This window comes from Cimex lectularius, unplaced genomic scaffold, assembly GCF_000648675.2.
Source record: "Cimex lectularius strain Harlan isolate CLEC.00 unplaced genomic scaffold, Clec_2.1 scaffold377, whole genome shotgun sequence".
NCBI classification, from domain to species: Eukaryota; Metazoa; Arthropoda; class Insecta; order Hemiptera; family Cimicidae; genus Cimex; species Cimex lectularius.
The window spans coordinates 1-22,611 of NW_019393023.1; the positions used below are offsets into that span (position 1 = coordinate 1).

Here is a 22,611-nt window from a genome sequence, read left to right on the forward strand (position 1 = left end):
AGTGGTTAAAAAGAGCAAATCATTGCACCTTTTTGCTAGGCACGCAGTTCGAATACGAAATGTGCTTAATAAATAGAAAACCAAATTACTACTTTTTCCTCAAACTTTTTGCGGAATAATTTTGTCATTTTTTGACGAATTTAAAATTCGATTGTACCATTGTCTTCATCTTACAATGTCCTTTAAAATGAAGTATCAGGTTGTGTAGGGTCGTATTTGAAATTTTGAAGTTGAAATGAGCCTGATATATCTGTATCATTTTTTCCAAAAAAGGGCCAAATTTTGAAACTAGCCTAAAAATATTAAACACGTATTTTTTGTTTTTATGAAAAGTCATTTTTTCAAGAGAAATTCAGCCGGGCCATCTAGAAGGACGCCCTGTATGGTATTTTAATGATCTTTCAAGATGCATGTTATTAGCTTTAGTCGTTCATTAATATATTAAATTTTGTTGTAATATATTTAGTCATAATATATCTCGTATAAACAGATCTGTGATTTTGGTGTCCTTTTGTACAACCTTTTCGGTTAAAAGTCTTTATTTCGCACTAGTCCAGAGTAATATGGTTTATGTAAGTACTGTGACTGTATGCTAATAGTACTTATGTTTTTGAACATTTTAATAAAATAATTGATTTGTTAATTGAGCACTTGGTTCACATCAGAGGTGATTATTCCGTTAAATCCTTAGATTTTTGACTTTATCGTTTCTCACTATTGCCTTCAGGATCCAGAATGGATTTAATGGCAGTTGTTTGGAAATTGTTATGACAACACTGACAGTCCAGCACTGTCGGATTTGGTAAGTTACCACATACCTGACAATAGAATACGAACTAAAGCACGTGTTATTGTGTCTTTTCAGATGACAAGCTATGATCAAAAAATAACACTTTACAACTTATTACACAAGCTGTCAACAGTGAATTCCTTTTGCCAAATCTATAGACATTCACAACATCCCTCACTCTAAAATATTAAAAAACAAAATGATCAGGGTGCTTAGTAAATTAAGTAGTTGAGTAACTGTCTTACTCCGTGTATTTGCATTGATGTGTTTCAGCAAATGAATGTGGCCAATTCAACTTGATCCAGTCGCAGGCCAACCAATATGTCCGGTCTGACCAGCTTATCTGACTGGAGTCTTACTTGTATCGGCCGTGACATTTCCTCCTCCGGTACAGTTAGTCGTTGGATCATTGTGGTCTGATTTTGCTGGACATCTCACCGCAGATAACACGGAGAAACGCCAGATCGATCGTACTGTTCTTTGGTGGCTCTGGGATTCAATTCCAGTATGGCTTTTAGAATTTTCACGTTTTTCAACGGATATCAAACGATCAAGGAGTCGTACTGGCCAATTTATAAAAAATAACGGGATGTCGTAGAGGTTATGAGGTATGATAAGCTACTACCTTACCCAGGTGATAGATAAATGGCAGATCATATATGAAAAACTGTTGCCCTGTTCAATTTCTGTAATATTTTAAACTTGTTTCCTTGAACAAAATGGTCAAGTATTGAAAAATGGAATATTAAGACGGATTGAGGTCTGGGGTATGTGGTAGGTATGTCAGGAGTTCGATCTAATTGTCAAACTTTTCTTACGCCTACGTCATTTCGGTTTGCCTATCCTTTTTGTTTGGTTTGTCAGACGCGTCTCAACTTCTCGTCATCTTCAGTGGTGGGTCTGATTATGATTTTCATTATTCCTTCTTATTTTTAAGTATTATATGGATAAATATAATCAATTTCATCATTTAGTATTTATTATTTGATGAATTTATTCCTCTCTTGCTATGGTGACGTATTCACGGGTTCTCTTGGCCTTTATTCATTTTAAATAATACGGCTACAATGAAAATGTCGAGTGTGCTAGTAGTTAATGTTGTGGTCTTTGTTAATAGGGCCCGAAATGAAAATACGGGCGAGTCAATGGGCGTGCATAGCGCAATATTTGCCCCGGCGCGGTCGTGCATGAGGAGTCTAAAGGCGTTGTCGAGTTGATGGGATTTGGAAGCTCAATTGACCACCAGCTGCCAATCCACTCAGGACGAGATCCCTCCGTCTCCTCCGTTCACCATTATCCACGGCCCATTGCCGATCGTGGGGCCCATTGTCGCCCCTCTCTTTGTATAAAACCGTGAAAATAAAAGGACTCCTGGAGGGCGAACGGGAGTTTCCATCGGTTGCTATACGTCCGACGGTACTTCCTCTGATTGCCCTCGGATAATGTAACAACGCGCACTCTACTTTCACGGTGATTACATGATTTGAATCAATTTTACACTAATTTTTCTGTACGTTTTTACCAAACCTTTAGTAGTAGCACAAAGTAGAAAAAGAGGTATTTTAGCCATGTCTTCTTTCAGAAAGCAACTTTATTCCTTCAAATCGGCATCTTATTTACAAAAATAATAGAATTTAAAAAAAATATAGTTAGATTATTCTAGATTAGATAGGAGCCAGCCTCTTTTTGACCTGTACACTAGGGTTGCCTATTGTGCATCTCCATTTTTTGGATTTAGTTAATTCTGCCGTTACTTTCTGAGATGATGCTTTGATAAACCTTTTCGCATGCTTCTGTCCTGGGCTATATTCTCATTAATTATTAATCCATTGTCTAATCGATCCGCGCTTTTGGCAGTTTGGTAAGGGTTCAGGGTCAATAGGTGTCCTCATTGCTTTCCTTGGCCAATTTATCTTAGTTGCCGCTCTGCCCTGTGTGCCGTGGTATCCAGACAAGGGAAATTTTGTTATTTTTCCCAATTTTGACTGACTTAGCTCTAACGCTGTCTGGACTTTATCGCCGATGCGGCAATTGCCTCCAGTGCCGCAAATTCTATTCTAAGTCCACTTCCAAGCTCATGAAACGCAACCGTCCTGGTTGAACATCTCAGCGTTAAATATGTTTTTCATTTAACTTCCTACCACACCTCTACATTCCATATTTAAGATTTTAAGAAGAAGAAAATAAACTTTATTCAGGTTAAACCCCCCTTGAATGACAAAACAACTCATAATACAACTGTACTCTTTCTCAACACAAATACAAAAGAACAATTATAATTACAAAGTTACAAACATTAAAAACATATACAAAATATAGTGTATAAAATTAAAAATGGTAATTATGATTAGTAATACGTATTGCAACTGGTGCTATGTTGCAATGGCAGGAAGTAATCAACAAATAGACGGGACTTAAAGATGGCAAACAAAAACAATAAAGGCAATTAATGTTTAGTGAAGAAGCAAATTATTGGAATTAACCACGAAACAAACGAAATGCGTTTTTTCAAACTTTTTGCCATCACTTTATAATTTTTTTGCCAATTTAAAATCCAATGCACCATTGTTTTCAGCGTAAAAGCTACTTTAAAACGATGTGTCAGGATGTATAGGGTCGTATTTGAAATTTTGAAGTTGAACTAGGCCTGAAGTACCCTGCATAATTTTTCTCTAAAAAAAGTGAAAATTTGAAATGAGACTAAAAAATATTGAACACATATTTTTGGTTTTTATGATAACATTATTTTTTATAACAACTGCCCTTTTATCCATATACAGGATACAAATAAATAATTGAAAATTTATATATTTTAGAAAAGGATTAAAGCTTGTTTTGCTTCAACGTGTATGAAAATTTTACCATATAATCGTTTGTGGATCTTAAAAGATTAATAAGTCCACAGGGGCGTCGGTGGCCGCAACGGTTTAGGCGTTTTTGAAGTCTATTTAACTAAACGAAAACAGTTCCTTTACATAAACGTTCTGAATTCATTCTAAAAATTCAAGTTTCTCAAGGTTCAGTTTTGGGACCTATTCTCTTTTTACTATATATTCGTGACTTCTTTAAAATTCCTCTTAAATTACAAATTTTTTGTTACGCAGAAATGTATGTAGCACTTGTATTTGACAATCCATTACTTTAAGTCCTATGTAATATTATGACGATTATAATTTAATAAATATTTGTTTGATCAAACCATGTATCAATTATTGTAAGTAAAACTTTTCTCAAAATCATCCCAATTATAAATTAAACCTTTCAAATCACTTTACCTTTCATGCAGAATTTGGTAAACAAACGTTAACTGTGATTGTTTAGATTTGTAATAAATATCTTGAAATTACTTTGGATAAATATGTACACATAGAAACTCTCATCAACTAACTCACAAGCAAACTGGAAGGCTTTAATTCAAGTTTAGCTTTCAAGTTTAGAATAGAAATAGTCTTGACTTTCATACCATAAAAATGGCTCATTTTGAACGTTCCTTCTGACATACGGAATCGTTCCATGGGATTCTGCTAAAAAAAAAATTCAAGTTGCAAAATATAACAACATTTATCTTACATAAAAGACGAACTTATAATTTTGTACGATTTTTTAAAATAAATTTCTCCGTATGTAAAACAACTTTTTACTTGTATTTCTATTGTCTTCTATTCTATTTAAAACTAATATCCCTTACACAAATACAATGTATTTTACTAGGTTTAATGATAATGTTAATTCACTACTTTCGTGGTCCGCTTGACCAATTAACACATGACAATTAATTAAGGTTTTTAGTTGAGATGAAAAAAAGCTAATGGCACGAGAGGGATTCGAACCCACGACCTTCGGCTAGATAAGCCGCTGCTCTACCACCTGAGCTATCGTGATCTCGATCCACTCGGACACCACTTAATTGAAAGATATTATTTGGTCAAGCGGACCACGAAAACTAGTGAATTCTTAGTAAATGACCCCAGGTCCATCACTTGTGGAAAATGGCAAAAGGAGAGAAAACTCATAAGGTGGGGTTGAGATGGGGAGTTAATGTCCGAGCGGATCGAGGTCACGATAGCTCAAGTGGTAGAGCAGCGGTGTATCTAGCCGAAGGTCGTGGGTTCGAATCCCTCTCGTGCCATTAGCTTTTTTTCATCTCAACTAAAAACCTTAATTAATTGTCAGATAATGTTAATTTGAAGTTCCCGGCAGACGGTTTATTACCATGCCATTTAGTACAATATGTATTTTATTTTTCGTATTGATTGCACCCATATGTATATACATTATATCTTACTCTTTTAGATAAATAGAGTTTCCAAAATAATAAAAAAGTTATCAGTCGTTAGAACTGATTTTTTTTACAATCATTCAGGTAACAGCAATACGATTCGCACAAAAAAATAATTTTAAGTTCTTTGATTTTAATTCTAGTAACGAATTCAAAAAGTGTATTTCAAAAATTATAAAAATGAATTGATTGCTTAATTTTTAATGTTATAAACTGTTGAGTTTTTGCTTTATATTGCATAACTTATAGATAATAATTATTACCCGCTGTTAATGTAAATATATAATCGTACGCTTTAAAACTTTTTCTGATTTTATACCATGTTTTTATGTATTTCTATGAAATTATTATTTTATAATGTGTCTTTGGCTGTGTATGTAATTCCAGCTTTCTGCACAAGGGAAATTTTTTCAGAGGGCTTGCCCTAAAAGCAGAATTAAAAATAAACAAATCTGACAGGTTCATCGTTCAATCATCATGTCACTGTCAACTAACAAACATTGGGATGATGTTCCGTCTATGATTTCACTGAAGAAACTAGTGATTTAGATCTTTTTTGAGAAGCTAGAGTGTTTGGATATGCGTCAGTATTGAATTAGTAACTACAGTTCTATTTTCTTTGGGTGACTTCTCGTGTATACGTTCTAAGGGTCCCGGGTTCGAATCCAGCGGCCCTGCATTCGAACTCAACATACCTCCAAATGGACTTTTTTCAAAAACACCGGCACCCTGAGGGTTGATATGACCGTAAGTCGTATATCATTATCGACCAAACTGGCTATACCAATGGAATATTCCTCATTTTCTTGTTTTTATACGCGAAGTCAAGGTTTTACATTTGTTTAATGTGTTTTCATATTCCATGGCTATTTCACCTCCTAGGCGGTTTTATTTGGTATTTCTGTCTTGTTTCTTATCCTCTGATGATCCTTCTTAGCCCTTGTTTGATGAACGATTTTTGTTTTTTAGGAGAGACTTCAATGTGATATGAAGTTTTAGATACCTGTTGTTGAATTCTGTATTAAACAGAACCGGTATCACTGCACCATCCGGCTTTTTTCCCACTGGACGGATCAAAGTCGATGGAGGGTAAAAAAAGAGGAAGAAGGCCTATCAATACGAGATGGGAGATACATTAGATGAAATGCAGTTTCCTCGCAACAAGTCATAATTGTCCAGGGCCGATTATCGGGATGTTTATCTCTTGACGTTGATGTTTGACTATCGCGGTTTAACCGGTAATGAGTAACAAAGATGGAGCCTTTTTTGTAATTTAGATGAGAGATACGTCGGGAGCCGAAATAAAGAGGGCTGACTCATTTCCGGCGACAAGAGCTCCTCCAAGGTGAAATGGGTTCGGGAGAGGTAATTTTTAGAAAGTGAAATTATGCCCATCCTTTACAGCCATCTTATTTTTCCCACTCTAGACTTCCTATTGTCAAAAGACAAGTGCATCTGATGAGACCGAAGCTAAATATTTCTTGATTTTTTTTATTATCCATAGTTAATATGAGGATGTATATTTCTTTACAGTAAGAAAACTTTCTTAAAGAAAATTTTTAGTAAAGATAACATTTTAAACTTTGTATTTTTTCCCTTGCTTGGTCATAATCTACAAACAAGTGTTATGAGGCTGGCTCTGAATATGAGAGATTGAAGGGCGAGATCTCGATGCTATCGGCGTAGGGTTAAGATGGATGGAGAATTTTGTGTGGAAGTTTTGGAAGCGAAATAGGATCAATTCGTTGACAAATGGAATGTTGAATCCGTTGTAGATAGTGAGGTTGATGATGATGATGGATACTACGAAGCGGGATTTGTGCTCCCAACGCATAGCAAACTTCTGGCTTATTGTACCTTCGTAGTTTCCTAGTTCAGTGCAATCTACTCAATCATTCTTCTCAGAAGTGTTAGGTCATTGACTGATACAATTTCATCCCCTGGTTTTTTGTATCCTAGGTTTTGTCTCCATTGAGCAGTTGCTTCGCATTCCAAGATGATATGGATGACTGTTTCTTCCTCCTCATCTCATAATCTGCAAATGGGATCATCGTTGAATATGCCCATGTTATGATTTAGGTCTGAAATGTTTATGTAAATCATAAGTATCTGACTGAGTGGAGAAGTCGATAATTCCTTGTTGTTTCATTTGTTGATCATTTGATTTTAAAGGAGTTCTTTGAAGTTGGATGCTGCTGGGATTCGGATTAGAAGACTAAATGCGATATCATGTGTCATGGTAATGATAGTGTTGGGAATGTCAGGAGAATAAATAGTAAATAGGGTGGGACTAAGAATGCTCCGTTGTGAGACTCCTGTACTGAGGTCTAGGTATAATTCCACGACTGTCTGCTATCTACGTAAGTCCTAACCCGATTGGAGGAATCAGAAGTTCCTTGCTGTTGGTGAACAGGGAGGTTAAGACTGTTCTTTCATGAGTGATTTTCTTTCGATAAGCTCAATCTGCCTTTGGATGTTGAAGGTTGCTTGGACGGGATTTGGGCTAGAAAACAAAATTGCGGTATCAACTGCCTAGCGTCAGAAAGTCAGCAATAAAACGGTATAGGATGGGTCTAGAAATGTTATTAATGTACAGTGGAGGGCATGCTTGTTTTTCCACCAATCTTTGATTCTTAGGTAATCTTGGATGTAGAAGGTTACTTGAATATGAATCGAGTTTGAAGATGAACTTGTTTCTGACTGCTTACAACTTCAACATGCCTTAGTAAAACTTAATAACTGATCTTCAACGAATAATATTTTTTTAAATTATGACAAATGTTCAGTTATGACATTCCGTAAAACAAAATATCTTATAAAATTTAACTACGCCATGTCAGACTCGCTTCTAATTAGTCATGAAATTGTTAAAGATCTTGGTATCATTATCGACAGACAGATAAACTTTCACACACATATTAACTAAAGCAAATAAAACTTTAAGTTTTATTACACGGCATACTTAAACATGTCTATGATCTAGATACACTTAAAATTGTATACACTTCCACTAAGACCATTATTGGATCACTATTCACCGTTTTGGGCTCCCTTTCAATCCATCATAAGCGCATAGAAGCGGTTCAAATCAGATTTTTACGCCTGATACATCACAGAACAAGTGGAGAATACAAAGATACACCATATTTATCGTCAATGCCGGATCTGAAATTGACGACTGTTCTGTATAGAAGGTCTTTCTTTCATAGTAGATTATTGTATAAATTATTACATTCCTTAACTGAACGCCTAACCGGCTCAACCGAATTAATTCATGTTCCATTCCAGAAGTCAACATTATCCATCTTTTACCATAGAACTAATTATGCCAAATTCATTTTTATACCAAGAACAAGAAATTTGTTAAACTCGTTCGAAAATATAGATATATTTAATATCAGTTTAAGCAAATTTTATTATTCGAAAATTAAATATTGCATCATTAATTGAAATCATCATCATTGAAAAATGGCAAAAAAGAGGGAAAACTCATAAGGTGGGGTTGAGATAGGCAGTTGATGTCCGAGTGGATCGAAGTATGATAGCTCAAGTGGTAGAGCAGCGGCGTATCTAGCCGAAGATCGGGGGTTCGAATCCCGCTCGAGCCATTAAATTTTTTTCATCTCAACTAAAAACCTTAATTAATTGTAATGTATAAAGGTCGATCCACACATATCCGTGCCGTGACGGGACGTAACGTACCGTCACGTGACTTTCAGTGAAAAAAAAAAATCGGCTGACGAAAATTCTTTGTAAACTAAGGAAGAAATACGGTGCGTGTTCAAACATGAACGACAACGTGGCTCTCCGACACTCTCAGTGCCCTTCCGGCGTCCACCGTGAAAATAAGAAATACGTCCTCGCCGATATTTTCAGTTTTCACGTCCGTATTTTTTAAACGAGTTTGCTCTATTCACTTTTGTATTTTCTGTGTGTACCTCATTTTTTTTAATATGAACGACGAGCTTCTCATCGAGTTGGTTCGGGAACGGCCAGTGCTTTACGATTTGAAGGACCCCAAATACCTAAATGCCGATTGGAAAGGAAGAATTTGGCAGGAAATTGGTCTCAAAATTAATGTCGATGGTGAGTTTATAAATTTATTATCTTACAAAATTTACTTTATTATTACAAAATACAAAATAATTACGAATAGTAAATTACGAAAGACGAAATAGTAAATACATAATAAAAAACCTACTACATAATAAATACCTACAAACAATTAACCAACTTTCAAGTAAGGACGTGGTAAACGTCATTAACAAAATCATTGATCTCGGCCACTAATAGCTTGATTTTGCCAAGGAACTGATCCTGCTTCTGAAGCAAAATAATCTTTAAATGCATCTCTAATTTGAAAGGCGTGTTTAGTGGCATTTCCGCCTTTGTGAGACAAGTTCCTTAGTGCTGAGTTGACTGGCCTGTACTCGTTGCTAGAAGTTTCTCCACTGATGACTGGTGTACCCTCGTACCTTTCATACTTTCGTATGAAATTGTGTAAAACGCAGGTACTCAATATTATGTTGTCCACATTTGCAGGTAATGACTGAATCCGTCTGTTGTATAATCTGAATTTTTGAACCAAGATTCCAAACCCATTTTCCGAAACCCTTCTGGCACGGCTCAGGCGATAATTGAATATCCTTTTTGGATTGTCTAATTCCTGACCGGGGTATGGGCGCATAATATACGGTTTTAACTGAAAAGCCTCATCAGCGACTATAATGTGTGGTAATTCGATGCTTGTGCCCGGGAGAAGTACGGGTCCAGGTACCGAAAAGTTGCCTGATTCAAATGCTTTACCGATGTTAGAGCGTGCCCAAATACCNAAGGTACGGTACTGTGTGAATAGCAAAGAAAAATTTATCACGGATGTCACCGGAGGCTACGGAACACGGAGAGCAACGGTGCCGTCCCGTCACGGATATGTGTGGACAGACCTTTAATTGGTCAAGCGGACCACGAAATTAATGAATTTAATACATCATTAATATTGATCGTTCATTCCGGTTGACCAAATAACATCTTTCAATTAACTATCTTTATGTAAGGTATTGGGGTTGAGATAAAATAGTCAGCGTCACGAGAGGGATTCGAACCCACGACCTACGGCTAACTACACCGCTGCTCTATCACTTGAGTTATCGTGACTTCGATCCACTCGAATCCAATCTCACTTTTATCTCAACAAATACCTTTCATAAAGATTATTTAATTGAAAGATTTAATAAATTAATTAAATGAAGTATATCTTCATTAAAGCTCTCCGTGGGCATTTCATTTGTCGCGCGAGAATCAAATAGATTACACGACATTTGAAAAATGACAGAAAGGAGGGAAAATTCGAAGTGTTGGGCTGAGATGGGAAGTTGGTCTCCTAGTGGATCGAAATCACGATAGCTTAAGTAGTAGAGCAGCGGCGTATTTATCCGAAGGTCGTGGGTTCGAATCCCGCTCGTGACACTGATTTTTTTATCTCAACCAATACTTACATAAAGATTAGTTAATTATAATTAATAGTTGATAATTATAGTGTTAATACATTTTCAAAATTGTTTCTATTCAATCTAAATTGTTTGTTGGTTTTATAATTATAAATTTTTCTAAATTTATATACTTAATACTTTTAATGCATACATTTGTAATTGAGAAACCGTAAATAAATAAGGCCAAATTGCGGTATCATTCGCGTAGGTGATAATCATGTGTTGGGATAGGAACGTCAGAAATAAAAATGGGAAACAGGACGGGACCAAGAATGCTCCCTTGTGGGACGCCGGCTTGCATCTGTCTAATATCGTCGCAATTCACTCTGAAGGAGCGACAAGTTAAACACGATTCTAAGATAAGGTATAAGTAGTGGAAGTGTTTATGTTTATAGGGGATGCTTGATTAGCAGAAAATATCAAAAGCCGAGGCGAAGAGGGACTAATTGCTATCAGAACAATAAACAACCTACAATAACGTTACAATTATACTCGTTGTGAAAGAATGTAAGGCCAAATGTAAAAAAAAAAGTCGAACTATAATATGAGGGTTGCAAGGACATTACAGTGAACAACAAACATATTGAGTAAATAATTCGAAGCGTGGATTGAAGGATGTTTTAAAAGTGATGTCTCCGTAGCAGAAGTATTTTTTGCCATGGAGGGGAACTGCTTTTAGGGTGGATGGCGAGGGAGGTCCCCGGAGTAATGTATTCAGGGGATGGCAGCCCCTCGCCTAATATATCTATTATCAACCGACGTGGCTGACGGCCCCGGGGGAGCACGAATCCGGGATTATTCGGGCCAGCCCCCTCGACGTGATAGGCCTTCGAACCAGTCTCACAACTTCTATCTTTCAATTTAAGGACATAACCCGGAATGGAGTTTTTCTGACGGGGAATTAACTTGTTAAGTAAACATAGAGTTGAAGAACTTGGGGACCGGCTAAGTCTTGGTTTATTTATTTTCTTTAATCCCGCTGACGCTTGGATGGAATGTTTTCTTTGTTCCTACCAATCCATACACTCTTGGGTCTCCTAAATGCTTTTTTTTAAGGACAGCTTTTAAAGACTAGAAGATTAGTGTAATTGAGTTGGCAACTGATCCTTTTTTGGATTATGTATACACCGGTTTGGTATTTAATTACGCGTTTTAACTTTCAATGCTAGTGAATAATCAATCCTTTCCGGTTTTGTCGGTTAAGCGCGTTTGGACATTTAGTATCAGAACGTATAAAAAGGATAGGAACCCGGAAAATCACACAGAATAACCATTATGATGAAAAAAGTACAGGATTTCATAACAAAGTTTTAGAAGATTTTTATACACTTACTAGCTTTATAACCCAGCATTGCCCGTGGGATAATAAAAAGTGTTATTTAACACTATACAGGGTGTTCGGCTACTCGGCTTACAAATTCTGCCAGTAGATGCTACATTCTAAAAAGAAACCAAAAAGTCCTAATTAACTATGGTCTGAATCTCAACAATTTCGAAGTTATTTTCCTAATTTTTCTGATTTTTTAAGATTTTACGACCTTGCTTCAAATAAACGATGATACCTCCACAAACTAAAAAGTTTTGGACAAATCCGTTGATACTATTGAAAACTAGGTTAAATTTCCAATAAGATGTGATAAATACTAAACTTTTAAACGTTGGTGAAATAGGTTTTTCACTGCCCAGAACTTTTTTTCAAAATTGAAAAACTCGTTAAATTTTTATTCTAAATTCTATAATTATTCAGAAATCGTGAGATGCGGTCTGGTGTGATGTAGGTTTCAGAAAAACATTTTCTTTATCCTGCCAACGTTTCGATCTTTATTGAGATCATCTTCAGGGCCTGGGATTTACAAACATTGTTTACATTTAACAAATACATTTAGGATGTGGAAAAGTGAATTTATACAATGCAAAATATATTTTTTATATTCAATCAAAGTATTTCTACTCACTCAACTCAGAGTTATTTCACTTTTTCTGATTTTTTAAGGTTTCACGACCTTGCTTCAAACAAACAATGATAACTCCAAAACTAAAAGGTTTTGGACAAATCCGTTGATTCCATTGAAAACTAAGTTAAATTTCCAATAAGATGTAATCTCTAAACTTGTGAACGTTGGTGAAATAAGCATTTTAGCCAGAACTTTGAAAAATACTTCTTTCTCAATGTTGAAAAACTTACTATGGTGATTCTAAACTGCTATTTCCAACTTCCAAGCAAATTTCAGAAAACGTACTCCATTTAATATCCTTTTTAGTGGTGTTATTGCTTTTTTAATTACTTTTTTCAAAGATGAAGAAATTGATGAAGGAAAGGAAAAAACCGTGGTTGAAGGATTGATAAGGTGGAAAATTAAAAAAAGAATGTAAAAACTTACGGAAATTTTGAATGAATTTATTAAGCGTTTTTTAATTTGGGTTGGAAACAGAAATAGTGCAAGTGTTTACTTATTTACCAACACGCCAGCAACTTTGATTAAAGGATTATTGTATTATTATTCCCTGAAGAAAAAAGAGTTTTAAGATTCAGAACGTTTTTTCTTCATTCATTCAAAATTTTCTTCAGCTTTTACGTTTTTTAATATTTTTTTAATTATTTTTTTTTAATTTTCCTCCTTACCAGTCCGTCAACCACGTTGTTTACGTTTCCTTCATCAATTTCTTCATCTTTGAACAAAGAAATTAAACAAACAATTACACCATTAAAAAGCATATTAAATGGAGTACATTTTCTGAATTTTGCTGGTCCCTAGGATTGGAAATAGAATTTAGAATAGAAATTTAACAAGTTTTTCAATTTTGAAAAAAAAGTTAATCGTTCCAAATTAATAGTAATAAAAAATAAAAAAACTTAAGGAAATTTTGAATGAATTTATTAAAGGTTTTTTTAATTTTAACGTTTATTTTAAATCCATTTACGTTTTCGTGGTCAATTGACCAAGTTACTTCTTTCAATTAATTATTCTTTCTATGTAAAGACTTGGTTGAGATAAAAAAGTCGGTGTCACGAGCGGGATTCGAACCCACGACCGTCGGCTAAATACTCCTCTACTCTACCTCCAGTTAGATAATTACATATGCAATAGTATGATTGTTTTGGATTATATTGCATTGAATTGTAATTACTGTTGTATTCAGGGATAAATTCTTTGCCTGCTCTTGAGTATACAATGTTTTTGGTGATTCCAACAGGCATATATACAACAAACAAATACCTTGGTTTCCTGGAGCAACATGAGAAAACCATGGATTCTCCAAATTCAATCCACATAATGCCAATGATTGGCCTTTCGATTTGTTTATTGTTACTGCAAAAGCAGTGTTTAATTGAAAATTACAATCGTTTGAATTGGAACGGCACTTCAGTTCAGTATATGTTGTGCTACCACATCCTCTCCTTTGAATTTTAGTAAGAATGTTAATATTTTTCTACGAACAATATGTTGCCGTTTTGGTGGTACTTGAGACAACAGGAAAACGCGATTCTACAACAGAGTCGAAAAGTCGTAATGTAACATTAAACATTATTAGGTATACTACAAAACTTCATTTCATAATATAGCAAAATCATCTGTAATATTGAAAAATAAGAAACTATCAAAAATATAAAAAAATTAAACATATGGAACTTCGCAATTTTTTACTTTATAAAAATAAAATAATAAAAAATAAAATAATTAAAAAATAACAATAAACTATTAAAAAACGTATAAATCTATTTGACATAGAAAAAACGAAAACTGGTCCTTCAAAGTAGTGGCAAGTACACTGAGCCGAGTTAGGTTTCAAACCCGTACGGTACTCTTGACCAACGGAATTCTTTATTGTACTTTTAGCATCAGCGGATCTCGACGTTAAAGTCTAGAGGAGGGGGCCACCCTGGGACAGCTTTTATTCTTAAGTCTTTTGGATTTAACAAAAAGATTTAAAAAAAAAATTTGCTGTTACAGCCATTATGATGTTGAATTATTAATGTTATTTATAAATATTCTGATCAGCCTTATATCATTAGTACTTTATAGGGCAGAGAATGCTTGACTTAAAAAAAAACCGAACTACTTGAAAATGAGAATGTTCCGAGGCTGGAGGTAATCGTAGCCGGGCACTTTGCTCGGCAAAGGGTTGTTTACCCTGTTTCCCTTCGGCTTTCGTTAGCGAGGATGACTCTGCACTGGAGCTTCTGCCCTGTTATTAGCAACCCTCCTCGTCGCTTTTTCACCCCGTGAATCCCGGCAACACCGGCGCCAAAGACGTGGCGCCGTCTGAACCCGGGGGACTTGGAAAATGCGAATTCAAAATTTCCATCTTTTCCAGAGTTTGCGAATAAGGGTGGAAATCAAGCTTTTAACCCCCCCCCCTCAAGTTGTCATACGTCAAAAAATTTGCCCGCTTTGATCCATCTAATTGGAAATAGGCGCCACGCTGTTTAATATATGAAACGGAAACAGGGAACCGTAAAAAAATAAAAAATATTAAAAAAATAATAAATTAATTGTGAATATTGTGAACTTAATCAAGAAGTAAGGCCTTGTGTCTCCCAACAACTAAGCAAGTTAGATGTGTCATCCTCTCACTCTTAATAATTTCATCAGGCCAATTAACCGGATAATTAACGAATTCTAAGTAATTAGAACACAATATTTACATACTCAAAAAGACGCATTTATTACTAAGGAAACTAACATAAAAGCCAACGATAACTTAATTTTCTACAATATATATCTTGCTTGGTTTATTTTCTTTACTGGCCCCTATTCACCCATGGATATTGGTGATCTTTTATTGACGAACTCCAGTATTTTAGGTTTTTTTCTTTTATTAATAAAATTAACTCATTTCAGGCTAATTCGAATAATTACTCTTCAGCTGGCGATGTTTCGGCCTTTATTCCATAAACCAACACAAGGGTTTCCCGTATAAATTAAAACGTGTCCTTCCTAATATTTTGTACCTTCGCTCCTCACTTACAGAACGATTCCGCGGACCCCAAGGATAGGACTACTCCGAATATTGCCTTCTAGGTGCTGGGCTGCCCGAGGGCAGTGTCTCGGACCAATGTTGTACCCTATCTAAGGTATCCAAACTACACCCTCCTCTCGCCTTGCCTCTTTTGCCAACGACAGATGTGCTGTCCTCTCATTCTGATCCTGCAGTTGGTTCAGAAGAGCTTCACGTACAATCCTACCTTACAGAACGATTCCGCGGACCCCAAGGATAGGACTACTCCGAATATTGCCTTCTGGGTGCTGGACTGCCCGAGGGCAGTGTCTCGGACCAATGTTGTACCTCATCTAAGATATCCAAACTACACTCACCTCTCTCCTTGCCTCTTTTGCCAACGACAGATGTGCTATCCTCTCATTGTGGTCCTACAGTTGGTTCAGAGGAGCTTCACGTACAATCCTACCTTATAGGACGATTCCGAGGATCCCAAGGATAGGACTACTCAGAATATTGCCTTCTGGGTGTTGGACTGTCCGAGGGCAGTGTCTCGGACCAATGTTGTACCTCATCTAAGATATTCAAACTACACCGTCCTTTCTCCTTGCCTCTTTTGCCAACGATAGCTGTGCTATCCTCTCATTCTGATGCTGCAATTGCTTCGGAGGAGCTTCACGCGCACTCTTGCGCCAAAAATTTTGCCTGCTTTGCTCCGTGGATACGGGCGGGGCTACATAAGTTAATATTAAATTGGAAAAGGGCGCCACACTGTTTAATATATGAAACAGAAACAGCGAATAAAAGAATAAAGTAAAAAAAGTTAAGAGTTGTTAAATTAACCAAGAAGTGGGGCCTAGGTTTGTGTCTCCCTAACCAAACAGGCTAGAATGTCAGTCTCACACATTTAATAATTTCTTCAGGCCAATTAATCGAATAATTACGAAATTCTAAGTAAATAGTACACAATATTTACATACTCAAAAAGACGCATTTATTGCTAAGGAAATTAACATGTAAAACAACTTTCAATTAATTAATCTTTATGTAAGGTATTGGTTGAAATGAAAAAGCTAGCGTCACGAGCGGGATTCGAACCCACGACCTTCGGCTAAATACGCCGCTGCTCTACCACTTGAGCTATCGTGACTTCGATCCACTCGGACACTAACTTCAGCTTTTGAATTATTCTTCCTTTTTGGCATTTTGCAAATGTCTTGTAATCAGGATTAGATTCTCGGCGACAAATGAAATGGTCACGGAGGGCTTTACTGAATATATACTTCGTTTTACTTATTAAATCCATTATATTTCGTGGTCCGATTGACCAAATAACTTCTTTCAATTAATTAATCTTTATGTAAGTTATTGGATGAAATGAAAAAGCTAGTGGGGTCGAAGTCACGATAGCTCAAGTGGTAGAGCAGCGGGATTGCTTTTTCATTTCAACCAATACCTAACATAAAGATTATCTAAATGAAAGAAGTTATTTGGTCAATCGGACCACGACATATAATGGATATAAAACTACTATTACTTAATTATCTACGTGTAACACTATAACAAAATGAGAACAAACCTACAGACTAAATGAACCTTGTCTTAAAATCTAAATAAACTTTTATTAGAAACTAAATTTTCCTGAGAACTAGTGTCCATCTATGTTTCTTGATTCCGATGACGTTGGGTGGGTCCACTGTCGCTCGATGAAGGAATTGATTATTTTTCTAAAGATCCGGCCAGGACATAGAGATATCACTTGTTTCCCTAGTTCTCTATACCGACTCACCTACCCTAATGCCGAGCCTATCCTAAGCCATATTAATTTGAGCTTGACACACCGCCAACTTTAGTTCAGTAGGCATTATGATCCAGGAGGTATACCCGGTTAAATAATAATGCGCGCATATTTTGTACGAACGTAACAATTGGGGGAATATTACAAGTCAAATAAGTAGATTTCTTTCTAGATTCACATACTATTATGACAGTTGAATATGATTTAAAAAAAGTAATGATTTGACCCAAAAACGACTACTACCACAAACGGAACAATGTATCACTCTCACTGACTTTCTATTAAAATATTAATCCGTTTATGTTTTAGTGGTCAATTGACCAAGTTACTTCTTTCAGTTAATTATTCTTTTTATGTATGGACTTGGTTGAGATAAAAAAGTCGGTGTCTCGAGCGGGATTCGAACCTACGACCTTCGGCTAAATACGCCGCTGCTTTACCACTTGAGCTATCGTGAGTGCGATCCTCTCGTACACCAACTCTCCATCTCAACCTACAATCGTTCGAATTTTCCCTCTTTTTGCCTTTCCCTCTTGTTGGTGAAGTGATAGTTTTTTTATTTATGAAATATTAATCCATTTATGTTTTAGTGATCAATTGACCAAGTTACTTCTTTCAATTATTTTTTGTAATGTAAGGTCTTGGTTGGGATAAAAGGTTGTAGGTTAAGTTAAAAGGTAAGGTTGTAGGTTGAGAGGACAGTTGTCCGAGAGGATTTAAATCACGATAGATCAAGTGGTATAGCAGGGGCGTATTTATGCCGAAGGTCGTGGGTTCGAATCCCGCTCGTGACACTGACATTTTTATCTCAACCAAGATATTACATAAAAAGAATAATTCTATTAAAATGCTGATTTCAATTTTATTACTAAGCCTTATTTGCTTTAGTTGGACCAGTAATTATAAAATATTTCCTTTCTATTCCATGCCTTATAATCCATACTACATTGTCTTAAAAGTTAAAAAAAAAAATTCACGTTTGTTATTTCTTTAACAATTCCTGACCAATTTGTTTTTATACTTACCAACTTTAAATTGGCTTAATTGTTAAATAGTTTTATTAAAAAGGGATTGAGGTCAATCAAAATAATTGCTAGTCATTCGGCCTGGGCGGGGATGGAGGCTCGTGAGTGGGATTCGATTACTGCTATCAAATCCGTCCCTAATAGGAAACAAGAGTAGTAAGAGCTACCGGAATTCACCTCTAATGACACTTAGATAAAATAATCAAAGAAACAAACTACAGTCCTACCCTTGAAAAACGTCTCAGGGCCAGCAGAAAAAAAAGAAAAGAATAAGACAAAAAAATAAGAAAAGATAGACAAAAAATGAAATTACGTCCACGTTCTTTTCCCGTGGGACTCGGCTCATTCACATGATCGACCATTTGAGCATGACTGTGGACTGTTAAATGGAAAACTGAAAATGGTAAAAAAAAATGTATTTTTATAGTCATCTCATGACAATTTTTAAATTATTGCTAGGTGATGTAACATTTTCGTTGTAAATTTATTTTCTTAATATAACTTAATATTTATCTTCTTTTTGTACTATGGTTTATTTTATTTGGAAGTGTGCTTTATTGAACTTTAAAGCAGTACAATCCTTTATTTCCCATTTTGTTTGGAAAGCCTTTGTGAAATCCTCCTAAGCCAATTTGGGAATTTTTTAATTCTTCCATTTGTTTTTTAAAATATATATTAGATAAGCATAGAAACTGCACAAAAGCATACGTAAGGACTTAGTCAAAACTTGCAAACTTCAATTCGGCTTTAAATTAAATCCTGAACTTTGAATTTTGAAATTATAAATATTTTGCTTTCTTTGCTGTTTTTGAAATTGTGAATAATGATTCTCTCTTTTATATGTTAAAAAAATAAGTAAGATTTATTTTATGAAAAATTATAATATTGCGTAGCCTTTACATTTTACACACACACGCACGCACACACACACACACACACACACACACACACACACACACACACACACACNCAGAGAGAGAGAGAGAGAGAGAGAGAGAGAGAGAGAGAGAGAGAGAAAGAGAAAACTCAAAAACGCAACTTTATTATATATATCATAAAGTTGCGTAAAATTCTAAATTTATAAATGAGCTTTCTCAGACGGGAGACCAAAAGGATCAATTTGTAAATTAAACCTGAAATTCGAGTCCAATGTCACACCAAGTTATCTACCACTTTTAGCAAAAGGGATAGGCAAGCAAGAAAACTCATCATTATCATCAAAAGTGTGAAAAGCACATTTTAAATTATTAGTATTTATTATCTTTTTTGAGAGAAAAGTGTAATACATTGCATTTTTTGTGTTTAAAAGTGGAAAGTTTGTGTTTGACCAAAAATCAATAATTTTCATATCATTATTTATAGTTTTAGTTAAATCAATTAAAGTATAACCTGAGAAAATGATACAAGTATCATCTACATTAATAAATATTTTTCCAGAGAATTTAATTTAAAAAAACCCATTAATATATAAAAGAAACAAAGTTGGGCCTAAGACTGTACCTTGTGGTACTCCCACTTCAACGCGTAAAGAAGAACTTTAAACTGCTCGAACCTTTGCGAATATCTGTCTGATAAATATGGTTCAAGGAGTTTAAGGGGAATATTAGAGATACCAATGCACTCAGGTTTTTTAGCATCAAATTTATGGTCAGCAGAGGCAAAAGCCTTTTTAATATCAAGAAACAATCTAATAAAGTAATTAACTTCATTAATTTCTTGCGGAATCAAATTAGTAACGACAAACAACGCCTGCTCAATGGATCTGCCCGGAAGAAAACCATACTGTTTTGGAGAAATTATTCCATTTTCAAAAAAAAGTCTAAGAAGTCCAATAACCTATTGCCTATAATCTATGCCATTTATTTTTTTACCCCCCCCCCTGTCGAACTTAGTATGCGTAGCTCTTTCGTTTAAGTGTCGTTTGAAAGATTACAATTTACAACTTAACAGGATAATCCACAATCCAATAGCCATAAGAAAACACCACCAATTATCCGATAGACGTCTTAAGACACCGCCCAGATATTATCATTTCTCCAAAATGACTCGAGGCCCAAGTAAAAATAAAAAAATAGTTTCAGCATTTTATGTTTTAACCTATTGAGTAATTCTTAATGTAAGAATTGTAGCAGAAAGTTAAAAAAAAAAAAACTGGATATCCAGAGGGCAAAGTATGATTTTAAATATTATTCGAAAATCGTGAGATGCAGTCTGGTGTGATGTAGAAAAACATTTTCTTTATCGTGTCAACGTTTCGATCTTTATTGAGACCATCTTCAGGGCCTGGGATTTACAAACATTGTTTAAATTTAACAAATGCATGTAGTATGTGGAAAAAAGTTAATTTATACAATGCAAAAAATATTTTTTTAAATATTCAATCAAAGTATTTCTACTCACTCAGTGTTTGTTTTCTGCGTAAGATTTTATAATTTTATGTTTTTATGTTTTACTGATAAATCTTACATCCCAGGCTTCTCACTTGTTTTTTTAATACTATTTTATACAAATTAATATATTTTATTGATATGTAAAAATCGTTCTATTTGTAAGTCAATTCTGATCGATTTTTAACCTTATATTTGAATTTTAAATGTTAACCACTCTAGACCTTTAGGGCCAAATGTCGTTGTGACATTATTTTCATAAGCTGTGACATTTAAAACAAGATTTCTTCGAGTCAGATTTCCATTTAGGAAATCGTTATTCCATTTGGTACTTTTTTCACAGCAAATTAAATAAATTAATTTATAGATAGGCGAAAAATAAGTGTTTTTTGTTAGGGTGAGGTGTCTAAATCGACAATAAACAAAAGGCTTTGTATTGTAAAATAATGGTTAGCAGTTTTTTTTTAAAGTCAATTATCAGTATTCTATTAATGTCAGTGGCGGAAAAAGGTAGGAAGTAGGAACCCCCCTGTGTGTTGCAAAGGCCATTGAAAGAAATCAAGTCCGGCGAATATCAACGTACAAAAGCTTATTTTTAAAGTGGTAGTTGTGTTGAATAGAGGGTCCCCAATTGGTGTATCTGCAGGAGGGAATAAAGCGTCCTCGCCTCGGTGTATCAAAGGGAAGGAAGTGTGATTAAGCCGTGGTGAGGTCAAAGGAAACGTAATTGAGTGAAAAAGGCCACTGCAGACCGGGTTTTCTAATGCTCCCACGATGTCCTAATGGGGGATGCCAATCCTAATCAAATGATCTTCATTGTCCCTGCGTAGATTATGCAAGCCATTAGATCGAATCGGAGAAACGATTCGTTTCCGCCGGCGCGACGCCTCGAGAAATATTTTGATGCGGAGATCACCATCTCCCGCTCCGTCACGCTCAGAGGACGAGCAAGTCACGAACTTCAACAAAAGTCGTTTTTACACCTATCAAGTCCTGATATCAGCTTGTAAAATCGTTTCCGAGCGAAGGTGTTGAAAAGGCATCCGGCACCGACATCTACGCCATTTTTCGTACTAAATCTGTTCAAGTTTAAACATCATTTTGACACGACAAACTTTGCATTATCCTTCAAAATAAGAGCCCGTGCACCAACTTGGTTTAAACTAAATTCAATACTGAACTGTTTACGCCAATGTAAACATTTTATATATGAATAGTTAATTAGAAATCTTATCCGTTATTATTTTAAATTGATTATTTTTAAAAAAATTATAAAGACAAAATTTGTAAGGATCACGACGCTGGAGGGAGAAACAGGTCAATTTTAAGCAATCCTTCGTAAAAGGAGTGAGTCACTGCCTGGTTTTCGAACTGTTTGCACGAAGTACAGCTGTCTTCAGTGAGTCTCTCCCGAGGATTCAACCCGTACGCACGAACGTACATCAGCGGTCTCCAGTCTGTCGCTCTCTGGCTTCCGACGGGTACGAACGAACGCACCTTTGACGTCGTCCGGCGAGTGGCTCCCAGACTCCAATCTCAAGCTCCAAGATAAGCTCCAAATCGTTTGATCTTCACTGTCGTGAGTCGATAAGACGTACGAACGTCCTTATTCTTTTAATTCAACATTGCCATTTTTTGTATTAACTTTCTTATAATCAACTCTCTATATTTCTATATATTCGTTAACTTTGTTTTGTTTCTGGCCAGATTTTAGTTTCCGTATTTTTATCATAAATTGTCAGTTAATAAATTCAATCATCAAACGAATTATTCATTTTTTTTAACCTTAAGTCTTTTACGCAACAGCCGGCAACTATCCCTGGTAACGCCGGACTTGGAGGGTAGATATCCAATACTCACTCCCGCCGGCGTCTACGAAACACTGAACCGAGTTCAGCTCAA

The 22,611-nt window shown here is 35.5% G+C and overlaps 1 protein-coding gene across 1 annotated transcript in view; it reads right to left on the reverse strand.

Moving 5' to 3' along the window:
* Nucleotides 1-8,734: 8,734 nt before the first annotated feature.
* LOC112128060 overlaps nt 8,735-22,611 on the reverse strand; it is a 44,506-nt gene continuing 30,629 nt past the window's right edge. Inside the window, exons 2-3 of the mRNA XM_024229836.1 lie at nt 13,182-13,228; nt 8,735-9,912 (exon numbers count right to left, since the gene is read on the reverse strand). Coding sequence (XP_024085604.1) covers nt 9,340-9,912; nt 13,182-13,228 — 620 coding nt within the window. The 3' untranslated portion in view covers nt 8,735-9,339. The remainder of the gene's footprint in view (nt 9,913-13,181; nt 13,229-22,611) is intronic.